This window comes from Physeter macrocephalus, chromosome 1, assembly GCF_002837175.3.
Source record: "Physeter macrocephalus isolate SW-GA chromosome 1, ASM283717v5, whole genome shotgun sequence".
NCBI classification, from domain to species: domain Eukaryota; kingdom Metazoa; phylum Chordata; class Mammalia; order Artiodactyla; family Physeteridae; genus Physeter; species Physeter macrocephalus.
In genome coordinates, this window is record NC_041214.2 from 25,724,939 (window position 1) to 25,737,607 (window position 12,669).

The 12,669-nt window shown below is 35.3% G+C and overlaps 1 protein-coding gene across 1 annotated transcript in view; it reads right to left on the reverse strand.

The window, feature by feature from the left end:
• Positions 1-3,627: 3,627 nt before the first annotated feature.
• PLS1 (plastin 1) overlaps positions 3,628-12,669 on the reverse strand; it is a 75,167-nt gene continuing 66,125 nt past the window's right edge. The window contains exons 13-16 of the mRNA XM_007126488.2: positions 12,318-12,451; positions 11,750-11,873; positions 4,390-4,514; positions 3,628-4,153 (exon numbers count right to left, since the gene is read on the reverse strand). Coding sequence (XP_007126550.1) covers positions 4,018-4,153; positions 4,390-4,514; positions 11,750-11,873; positions 12,318-12,451 — 519 coding nt within the window. The 3' untranslated portion in view covers positions 3,628-4,017. The remainder of the gene's footprint in view (positions 4,154-4,389; positions 4,515-11,749; positions 11,874-12,317; positions 12,452-12,669) is intronic.

Consider the following 12,669-nt stretch of genomic DNA (forward strand, 5'->3'; position numbering starts at 1 on the left):
TGTGATATAAAATTGGCATAACATTTCTAGTATCATACATTTATTCGCATGTAACCATTGGATAAGCACATCATTAGGATCTACTCTACGTCATAGTCCTTACAGTGGTTTCTTGTTCATCTTCACGTTTATAACTCAGATTTTAAAAGATGAGTGTTATTTAAGCAAAAGCTAACCGAAGTGCAGTAAGTGCTACTTCCTTGAATATTTTTTTTTTTAATTAAGCTTGTATTTAAAGCAGATTCTTGCACCTTTAAAAGCTGAGGGAGGGGGACTGGAAATTGTATCTCGAATAATTATTGCTTTCCACAGCCAACTGTGCAAAAATCTCAATTGCGCCCATAGTGCTTAGGTTTTTAAGGCAATACATAAATTTACTTGAGTTCATGTATTTGAGAGAAATACTTCCTATTCTGTTCAGGTTGATTTGTTCCATCGCTGTCCTGGCCAACTCTAACTCCCAAATTTCCTAAATATATCTTTCTCATCATTCACCGTGCTCTTTCGATCTTCTCTAAGAGGCCTTAGGTAAACAAGATTGCCCACCTTTCCAAACATTTTTGTGTGTTTACTTCAAAACAGTTATCTATTAAATCATTTTAACTTTTTCTTTCTTATCTCTAGTAGATCATAAATCTGCCCCATTCTGTAATGTTTAATATAGTTCTAAGTTTGTGTATTTAGTGGAATGTCAAAATTGCTCATTGTAAATCTGTGGCCAGTGAACAGAGTGGTACATATTTGGGTTTATGTGAGTGTACTTACACACTCTTTGTAGTCCAGTAAAATTTTTTTCTCAGTAGCAGAACAACTCTAACGTGGACCCATCCAAAAGTTCCAGAGTGTTTAAGGGTAAAAATTCAGATGGCTCAGAACTATAGAAACCACTTTAATCTGAAGTTTTTTCAAGCTTATGGGTTTAGGTGATTCCTTTTCCATAAGGCTCCCACGGGGGCTGGACTGATTTCTTAGACTCAGGAGAATTCCAATTTACTTTAGGAGATAATCCTAGGAGGCATTCCAAAGTGTTAGAGGGTTTTTCCTCCTTCAAAGTAAGCTAATGTTGCAACTGTATCTTCAGAAGTCTTTTTGAATCATCTCGGATGCAGAATATTCTCTCTTGTTTCTCGGATCCTTTTTCATTCAGTGTAAATTAGGGTATTTTAAGATCCTCTATATGATTTATTTTTCATCTGTGATATGGAAACCGATGATAGAGCTATGATGAACATGCAGGATTCAGAAGCAGCATGTTACTTAAAGCAACTCACCGAACCTCATATACTGAAGAGCCATCACAACTCCAGTTGTGCTGGAGCAGAGAAAATCCAGATTCAGATCTAGACCTATAAGTAATAGACCCTGTCTTCATCTCCAAACTCTCTACCTCTCCCTCACTACTTTTAGGCCACATTTGCCTATTTCTTTTCCTCAAATGCCTGCAAGACTCTTCCTGCCTCACAGCCTTTGCACTTGTTCCTTCTACTGAACAGTTATCATCTGGCTGCTCCTCCTACCATGCATACCTCAGCCTATCACAACCTTAGAGAGACCTTCCCTGACCCACCCAAACTAAAAGCATCTTCACCCCAGTTCCTAAGTCTCTATCACATTTCCCTGTTTTATTTCTCTTAGTGCATTTATCACCATCTACAAATCCTATTTGTTTACTGTCTGTCTTTCTCCACTAAGAAATAAGATTCATGAGGCCAGAAAACTTTGTCTATATTTTTCTCAGCTGAATCCCCAGTGTCTAGTATCATACCCAGATCATAATAGACAAATTTATGTTGATTAACTCAAATTATTTCATCACAAACTAAATTTGTAGTAATCACATACTTGGTCTTTCCTAAAATTCTTCCTGTTAAAGAATCATAGAACTATCTTCACTCCTCCCCAAATAATAAATTTTTTGTTGCTGTTTTACTCATTAGTGTAGGAATTGTTCTCTTTTCTTTTCTGGAAGATAAGTTTATGATAGATTAATTTTCCAAGTTATATATTTTTCTTTAAATGAAATAAATACTGACACATTTGTACATACACAGAATTTTTATTAAATATATTTTGTGAGAGAAAGAACACTCTAAAGTGCCAAATTTCATGTAAATCAGATAACTTAGTGAATATAATGGTGAAAAAAATCAAGAGGAAGCGATTTAAATAATCTCACAAAAGAGCAAGAACATATTTTCATCTTCATATAAGAAAACAATTATCAAATGATAAAAGGAAAGGAAATCTCTTTTGTAGAATATATTTCAAAGTTCCACCTGTTGATGATTTCATTTAAAAAATTCTATTCTAAACACATGAGTAGTCGTACTCTTCCCATCACATATGTTTTAATCCATGGTAGAAAGGGGGTTTAGACTACTCATTCCCAGTGAGATAAAGTGACAGCATTTTTTGTTGCACAGCAGTACTGGTCACTGGCACTAACAGTGGAAGATGAAGGAAGTAAACTTCTGAACTCAATTGTTAACAGAATTGGTCTACTGCTAAAAAATTCAGACAAAAATAAGTCTGAAGCAAAGCTACTGCCAAGTAACATAAGCATTAACCAAACATTGCCAATTTGAAGGAAACTGGGAAAAACGTGAAGATATGTTGAATATTAGCTTTGTGTTACTTTCTACTAAAGATATTCAGTGGGCATATTCTAAATTATTTAGGGCTAGAATATCAAAAATTAGCATGTGTAATATGAAGCTAATAATGTGGTATCAACATGTCTTGAGAGCTGTAGCCAGTGTTTGAAGTCAGTTGAAAAGTAACTATATGCACATCCAAAATGAATATTTCTAAAAGAAATCTTCATGTACCAGATAACTACAAACTGAAAAGTGTTACGCACCTAGTGGGGGCACAATTATTACTTAATGTTGGTTAACTGACCAATACAGTCATCCTTCAGTATCCAGAAGACTGGTTCCAGGACCCCCCAAAGGATACCAAAATCCACAGATGCTCAAATCCTTTATATAAAACAGCTTAGTATTTGCATATAACCTACACACGTCCTTGCGTGTACTTTAAATCATCTCTAGATTACTCATACCTAATATACTATGTAAATAGTTGTAAATACAATGTAAATGCTATGGAAATAGTTGCTGGCACTTGGCAAATTTAAGTTTTGCTTTTTGGAACTTTCTGGAATTTTTTTCAAATATCTTTGATCGCCGGTTGGTTGAATCTGTGGATGTGGAACCATTGGATATGCATGCATCAGATATGGAGGGTTGACTGTATACATACCACTTAAGAAAACCTGGGTAATTCAGGTGCAAAATATGTATATGTACACACATTTCTCTAATAACGTCTTACCAACATATATATGCTGCATGTCATAGTTAAAGCTGTATTACGAAACCAGTACATGTAAAGTATCGATGCAGTTAAAATTAAGTTTTAAGTAAAAAGCTCCTGCTACTTATATAAGAGAATGTACTTTGAAGTTTATTCATGAGTTAGTCCTTATATATAAAAAAGTTTAATGTTAATGAACAATACTTGTCACTTAAAAATTTTAGACAGTATAGAAATTTACAGAAAAGTTAAAGTTTTGGACCACTTCACATAGTTGGAGGAAAAAAATAAAAGGATTAAACTGGATTATGACTTTGAATACATTTATGATCAAAATCAACACACACACAAAATCAAAACACATTTCACAGCAGGACCTGCAGAAAAGTTTTGCATTGATCATTTCTGAACCATGAAAAAGAATGAATTAGTCTTGTTTTAATGAGACTTTCAGGAAACAATAATTTAATCATAAAATATCATATTGAAAATGAACACACTCTTATCAGTATCGACTGGTAAATTAATTGTCAACAAATCCTAGCTAGTATGAACAGGATATTAAATTAATTAATGATTCATACAACTGTTTTGAGCATACAAATAATCACTGTTTTATACCCACTACATTTCAGAATTCTGTAAACTGTGAGGCATTCAATGTGTTTAATGTGGCAGAAAATCATAATAAATGTTTCATTATTTTATTTTGTTCAGTCCTTTTCCCATTAAGCATGCAAACACTGTCATAACCATCTTGGGTTTCACTTCCACGAGGTCATCAGGTAAGGCATATATCCGGGCACCTATCTTTCGAGCAACTGAAATGGCGTATCTTGAAAAGACAAGAAAAATATCTTGGTATTTGTTTTCACTTAATATATGTTAACAAAAGAATGAAACATTTTGACAAGGTTAACTTTACAAGAAAGTTAAGTTTGTGAGTCTTTAAATCATATTCCTCACATAAATTGTACTTATAAATGTGAATTTTAAGGACATAATAGCCTCACCTGCAAGGGTTAAGAACAAAAGAGCCACTATGTTCTAATATAAACCATAAAGGCTTACTTAGCATTGTTCAGCTTGTCCTCATCAGAAAAGTCTTCTCTCTTGATCATTTCTTGACGAACTGCATTTGGTGCAATGGCATCTATTAAATCCAAGACAGGTAAACTAGTGCTAATAGATTTGTCCTAGAAAATAAAGAATAGATGAACATTCATAAACATCTTTTGTAAATGTCAGACCAGAAGATCATAACCATGTAACTAAAAGCAATTTATAAATTTTCATTATACTTAACATTCAGCTATTCTGCAACCAACACACATCACAAACCATTTAAAATATGCTTTTCCTTTCATCCTTACAGAGCTTACAGTATAGAGAATTGTCATCATACCTGGAATAAGGTTTGTGGATGTGACAGTTCCTAAAGTATGCTAACTACAGTATCCATTCTGTAAAAAATAAACAACTTTTGAAAGGGAACAGGGGATGAATTTTCAGTGAATAGTTTTGCAAATTCTACTAATATTCTTTTTCTTAGACCATGGACTCCTAAGCCTTCACTTAATATTTTTCAGAAAGAAAAATTAAAATAATAGTGGAAAGGAACTAATATTTATAAAGGCATTATTCTTGTTGCTTTACCTGTTCAGTTTGTTTAATCCTAACAGCCTGGTAATAAAGAAATTATAATCTCTCATTTTAAAATGAAGAACATGACAGCCAGAAGCCTCAAAAGAGCTGTTCACACAACCAGTACGTACAGAACCAGTATTTGAACCCATGACTGTCTGACTCTACATGCCCAAGATTCTCTTCACTTTTGAAGTTACCTCCAAGGCGACTAAAAATGGACAACGAAATTCTAGTGGATAGAACACTGCTACTGAAGTCAGAAATCCTGGTCTGAATTGATTGTACAACTTACCAGCACTTGAACAAATTATTTGTTTTGTCTCTCAGGATGAATAGTAGCAAATGTCGCTTGCCTACCCAGAATCCACTCCTTACTACTTTCTCCATCCTACCAGAACCCACATGTTTGCTCTGTGTCCATATATGGACGTGTGCTTCAAGGAAAATTAACCCCATCCACAGCTCCAAGAGTGACCCTGAATTAGTGTAGACTGTTTATTCTGCGGGTAAGGTGATAAACTTATTCTTTTTATGTATAGAGCAATACAGTGAATAACAGATATACTAATATCTATGGCATTAAAATTTCATGGGGGAGGGGAATTTAGGAAGAAAATGTCTAAAAGACTCATTAGGCAAACAATAATGAAAAAAGGTTGGAAAAAATAGTCTAAAAAAGCCAAAGGGAGGAATCCCATCTGATTGCCACAGTGATTTATTTGGCAATCACTAATTTAATTTAACTTAACTTAATTTAATTTAATTTAATTTAATGTGAGGCCCTTACTATCCAGGAAGAGCTATGGAAAGCTAGCAACACCTCCTCCTGACTGTGAATGAGAGGATGAAACCTCTGGCACAACCAGCAGCTATCCAATGAGCAAGAGGAAAACCAGCTTTAGAGGAAACCACTTTAGATGGCAAAGCAGAGATGGACAAAACCTGATTGACATTCTTCAATTACTGGCTCAACCAATCCTAATGTCTACCCTACCTCTGGATCTTTGCTATTGTTCTGTGCCTTTACTTTTGGTTTAAATCACTTTGAGTTTCTGTTACTTGAAGCCAAAAGCACCCATTCCTAATCACTACAATGGAACTGTCACAGGATTCTTGGGAATATTAAGATAAATGAAGACATCTAGTACAGTTCCTGGCCAAAAGTGGTTCTTTTTTTAAAATTTATTTATTTATTTTTGGCTGCATTGGGTCTTTGCTGCGCGTGGGCTTTCTCTAGTTGTGGTGAGCGGGCTTCTCACTGTTGCAGAGCACGGGCTCTAGGCGCACGGGCTCAGTAGTTGTGGCTTGTGGGCCCTAGAGCGCAGGCTCAGTAGTTGCAGCGCATGGGCTTAGTTGCTCCGCAGCATGCGGGATCTTCCCGGACCAGGGCTCTAACCCGTGTCCCCTGCATTGGCAGGCAGATTCTTAACCACCGCGCCACAAGGGAAGCCCCCAAATGTGGTTCTTAATAAATGTTTGATAAAACAATTTGAAGCCATGTGAAGAGTACAAAGTTCTTTTTGGGGGCCATGATCTACTACATTTATTAATTTTAGAAAAATTTATATTCTTCATTTTCAGGAATGTTCATTTTATGAAACAGATTTTTTGGGGGGAAGTAGAAATAGAGGGATAAAAATAATTAGGGTCCTTAAGTCTATATGATGCTGGTAATCCAGATCTGGTTTTTGGGCATCTTTTCTATTTCTGAAAAACTCACACGTACGTTCTCAATGTGTAGCCTGCAGACCGCCTACATGAAAATCACCTGAGGTGCTTAGTAAAAGCACAAATTAATCCTTGCACTCAAAGTAATGTCAGATTCTTTGTGGATGGGGCTAGGAATCTACATTTTTAATAAGCTTTCTAGAAGACTCTAATGTACACCGTTATACTTTCTAAAATTAAAGCTTAACATGCATGTCATTCTATAATAAATTAAAGTTTTCTATGTGCTTACTTTTCATATATTTCTGTGGTGATTCACAATCAGACAAGTGGCTTAATCGTGCTATATTTTGATTACTTGTTTGCATATTTATGAGGGTTTTTTTAAGTTTGGGGAAAATTTTTTTTTTCAGCTTTATTGAGTTAAAATTGACAAATAAAATTGTAAGATACTTAACGTGTACATCTTGATGATAAGATCCCTCCCATCTAATTAATTAATACATCCATCACCCTCACTTATGTATTTTGGGTGGTGTGTGTGTGTGTGTGTGTGTGTGTGTGTGTGTGTGTGAAAACATTTAAGTTCTACTCTCTTAGCAAATCTCAGTTATACAAAAGAGTGTTAACTATAGCCACAGTGTTATATATTAGATTCTTAGACCTTATTCATCTTACAGCTGAAAGTTTATACCCTTTTGTGGTATTTTAATATTTCTTAACTTAGATTTAGGAAACAAGGATTTTTCCACCTATTTCCTTATGATTCACCTTGAGAAAAACTTTTACTGAGTTGAATGAAAAATTTAAGTTTCTAAAGATGATATTGGATCCCTTATCTTCCTGTTTCCAAAAAAACAGGCCTATCTTCCAGCTCCCCTGATTTGCATATTATCAGTGAAAGACATTTTACTGCAAAAAGGGCAGGGGTTATTGTAAAACCCTTGGTTTAGTATATAAATACATTTTCATAATTGTTCTCTCACTTTCCTTAAGTTAATCATATAGAAATTACTTAAGCAAAAAGAATTTCTAGAATATTAAAGATAACTAGTCTAGAGTTTGGCTTGATTTTTTTTTTTAATATATTTATTTTGGGCTTCCCTGGTGGCGCAGTGGTTGAGAGTCCAGCTGCCGATGCAGGGGACACAGGTTCGTGCCCCAGTCTGGGAAGATCCCACATGCCGCGGAGCGGCTGGGCCCGTGAGCCATGGCTGCTGAGCCTGTGCGTCCGGAGCCTGTGCTCCGCAACGGGAGAGGCCACAACAGTGAGAGGCCCGCGTACCGCAAAAAAAAAAAAAAAAAAAAAGAAAAAAAAAATATATATATTAGAAAATATATAACATATATTTGTACCGCAAAAAAAAAAAAAAAAAAAAGAAAAAAATATATATATATATATATATATTTATTTATTTATTTATTTTTGGCTGCACTGCATCTTCATTGATGCACGTGGGCTTTTCTCTATTTGCGGCAAGCGGGGGCTACTCTTCGTTGTGGTGCACAGGCTTATCGCTGTGGCTTCTCTTGTTGCAAAGCACGGGCTCTAGGCGCACAGGTTTCAGTAGTTGTGGCACGCAGGCTCAGTAGTTGTGGCGCATGGGCTTAGTTGCTCCACTTCATGTGGGATCTTCCTGGGCCAGGGCTCGAACCTGTGTCTCCTGCATTGGCAGGTGGATTCTTAACCACTGAGCCCCCAGGGAAGCCCTTGATTTTCAAGTTAGTGTGTTGTACCATCTCTTCCCCTAATTTGATATACATTACTAGTAGGACATTCTATTCCATTGTTCCTCCTGTCATTTTTTAAAATAAAAGTGGAAAAACAGTGTTGTGGCCACCAAAACTCCCTAAAAAAATCACAACAGGAACCTCTCCATGATGCCCTTTATATATTGGCGGCACCAGTAGTGTAGTGTAGTAAGCTCCATTTATTGACCCCTTAATGTGTGCCAGGTATGACTGAGCTGTTTACATGTGTTAACTTATTTAGCTTGACAACAGACCCAGAAGACAGATACTATTAATACCTCCATTTTAAATATGGGGAAACTCAGGCATAGAGAAATTAATAATTTGCCCAAGGTTACATAGATACTAAATGTGAGCCAGAGGTAAAATCAGTTTTATTCATCAAGAGATGTAACCCAGCTGTTAGTATAAACTGCTAAGATTTCTGGAAAACACATGCCCTCCTCACATGCTCCCTATTCTCCTTAGCTGATTTCTGTAGCACTGCTAACACCCCATACTGTGATTCCTGTTTTCTTATTTGCCTCCTTTCCTAAACAGTGAGCTCTTTGAGGGCATTTTGTAGTCACAGCACCTAGCAAAGTACCTGACACGGAGTAAGCTTTGAATATTTATGGAATGAATGAGCAGTATGTCACATAGCTAAGAAGTGGCTAAGCCTGTGTCAAACCCGGGGCCATACAACTCCATAGCTTGGCTTTCAACCTGCAGTTAGATCTGGATATGAAATCCAGCTTTCTGCTTAATAGTTGATGACAGTGGACTAGTTATTTAACTTTTCTAATGCTCACCTTTTTGCTTATAGAATTGAGAGAATTAAAAGAAACAATGTGTAAAATGCTTAGCATAATGACACATAGGACTCAGTAAATGGTAATTATATTATTGTTATTAGCTGATATACCACCTCCTCATCTTCTTGGTGAGGAAAAATTAATTTGCAACTAAAACAGGTAAATTTGTCTTTTCTAAAATTTCTGGGTACAGCACTGCCTTGATTATGATTAATAGGTTCTTACTAGTACCACTTATCATAGCTTTCAAATATAACACACTGAGTTGGAAAAAACCTCCCCAGCCCAACTATTTTTTAGCATGCACTGCTATATTTCTTATTTATATTCTGTTTAAAGTTTTATTATCAAGCATATATACATGCCAAGCACTTGTGCAATGTTTCTACCACCTCAGTTCTAGTAAAACCATAGTCTCAAATTTGCTTTTCTCTGTGAGCTCTCTCCCTTAAATGGGTGTGTACTCCCATTTTTCAACTCTCTCTTCTATTCAACTGATCACCAAGCTTGTAATCCTAGTTTTAATATCTCTTTTCATCCAACTCTTCATTTCCTAAAAATTACCTCAAATTCAATAAGCTTAAAACTGAATTCATTGCCTTTTTAGAATGCAGCTGCACCTCAGTTTTCCAGTTACCCAGGCCCCAAACATCCAGTTTTAACTCCTCTCTCTTTCCTGCGCTTCCCTAAGTCAAGAAGCCAAACCCTACCTGTTCTTTTGCAAATAACTATCCTTCTTAAAGTTCCCAGTGCTCCTCTGCCACCTGCCCCCCCCAGGATCCTTATCACCTCACACCTTGAGTTCTGCCTCAGCACTTTCTTTGCACTTACACCACTCTTGCTCCAACTAATCCTGCTCCCTACCTTCAGAACAGTATTCCTATGCTTTCGTTACTCCCCTTATCAATATCCTTTTTAAGGCCAGATTCCTCCACAGTCTTGGCCCAGCCTATATCTTGCACTATATCCCTCAGGAACAATCCTGTCTAGCCAGACTATTTCTCCTAACCTTCTCAGACTTGCCTTTATTCAAGGTGCACCCCCTTCTAGCTTATTATTACCCTCTTGTTCTCCACCAATTCAAATCCTGCCTCCATCTCTGATGCTCAAATAAAGTCCAACTGTCTCCACTAACCATTCAGTTGGAAATGATCAGTTAGATTTTTCCATAATATTAGTTGTATTATTTCTTTGGATTTTAACATTTACCCTGTAGGATTGTTACCTTCTCGGTTATGCAAATTTTGTCTTTGAAGTAAATGGCAGACACTCGGAGAGCCAAAATAATTTCTTACATCTTTTTCTTTACCAAAAATGTTACTTAATAGTTAGAGCTCATGAAATATTTATTAATGTGCTTCTAAATATTTTCTCATTGTATTTACTTTAATGATATACATGCTTATTTTTCACAAATTAATGTACAAATGTATATAATTTCAGTATAACAATTTTAAAGAGTAACTGTCAGAGAGTTTTATATGTCCCCTTTCCCATTTTACATTTTAAGTTGTGTTTTATATCTAAAATATATAAAGACAAATCATGGACTAAAAATTCTTTTTTTTAAAAAAATAAGCAACAACAAAAACTCAATGTCATTAGTTCCTTCCAAGATGGAAAAGAAAGAAACACAGTTGAACTAGGACTCAGGCAACATCTCTGCCAACATCCAGCTGTCCACTTTGGGGCTCAGTTTTTGGTAAAGAACAGAAGATTGAATTTATCAATTTCTGACATTTCTTCTGCTCTACCATGTTGTCAAACATATATAGCAAAGGCAAAGAAGAAAATAAAGATGGTTAGATAACTCTTGTGAGAGCTTAGGGTTTCATCTATTTGCACTCTTATTTCACTAAAAAAAATACAAATTGATGGGTAATTTTTCACATATCATAATAAAATCACAAACACAAGGTTCACTGAACAAATGTGTATAAGCAGACATGCTTATTTGTAGCTAATATCAGCTTGCATGCAAAAGCAAAACACAATGGAAATGCATGAGAATTAGTCGGTATATATGTGCAGACTACATTTTGAGTGCTTTATGAATCATCCACAAATGCTCAGAAGTGAGTGTTAAGTGTCATTATGAAGCCAGAAGACAAAGATTTTTTTTTCCTACCAGTTTTCTCAATTCCCACTTGAATCGGTTTGGCTGGCTCTGTTATGCCTTGGAAATGATGTCAATACAAATCTGAGACTGCTGCTAGGGAGCACAAAACATTATAGGTCCTATATAAGCAATGTCTTTTTATCTTTCTTTTTTCATTTGACAATTGGATTTTTGGCTCAATTTCTTTTTTAAGATTAGATTACTGAAGTCCAATAATATTAACCTGCATTTATACTCAATAGGATAACCAGTCAAAAATATAAGAATTCAAACTGAATATTTCTGGTTTACACATGCCAAATAATTAGTATGCTAAGCTCATCAATTGTGTGTTTCTGAGATACAACATTGATGTAATTCTAAACCTAAACCAATGTAATTCCCAATAAAAATTCCTTCTTAAACTTAGTTTCTTACCCCCCCCCCAAATTTTTAAATAGCTTTTGATTACCTTGAAGCTGGAAATAAACGTATTTTTGTTTGCACTTTTAAGAGTCTGATTGACCCATTCAATTATAATTGCATCATTTACTTTTTCACCCTCTCCAAGATCCGATAACACATTCAACGTGTACCTGTAACAGAAGAGATGCATATTTAAGACTGAAAGGGGTAAAATTTGCTCTCACATCATTTATATCAATATTTAGATGAATATTTAAGAAATATTTCAGTTCTAATAAATATTTCTCATTTTAGTCTGGTAAGCTCTAGTACAGAGCTTAGTAATCAGAAACAAAAACTACTCTATGGTACTTTTAAAAATTAAAACAACTCCTTACAAAGCAGTGTTTCAGAGGCATTAATAAAAGTAATTGTGTTTCTAGAGACTGACCCACCTTTAAAACAAAATATAATTTGTAAAAAATTTATTATCAACAATAAATCATTTAAAAATTAATATATTTCACATTGTATGTTTCTTCTGTGTTTGCTGTTCTTCAAAAATAGCTAAAGTTTTAGTTCAGTGACTTGTTGAAGGAGACTGACAGTGATGTCACAAACAAATCAGCCTTTACCTTCTCATCAGCTGCCACACTAATGCCAGAGTCAGTGTGGAATTCCCTTCATTTAAGTCCTGCCCAGCAATGCCAACCAAGGAGAATTTGGCCTTATTCTTCCCAAGTTCCACTGCATAGTTACAGTTTTCAATCTGTAAATGATAGTAAAAGTTTTGGTATAAAACAAATTTTTAAATATATTTCTTAAATATGCCAGCCTAGTTCAGTCATCTGAAAAATAATTATGATGACACTGAAAATTTATGACAGAATTTCATTTCCTAATAACCAGTGAAATTAAGGAAATAACTATTCCCATTTTATAGTTGATAATATCAAAGTACTGAGGGGTTAACCTAGAGAAACAACT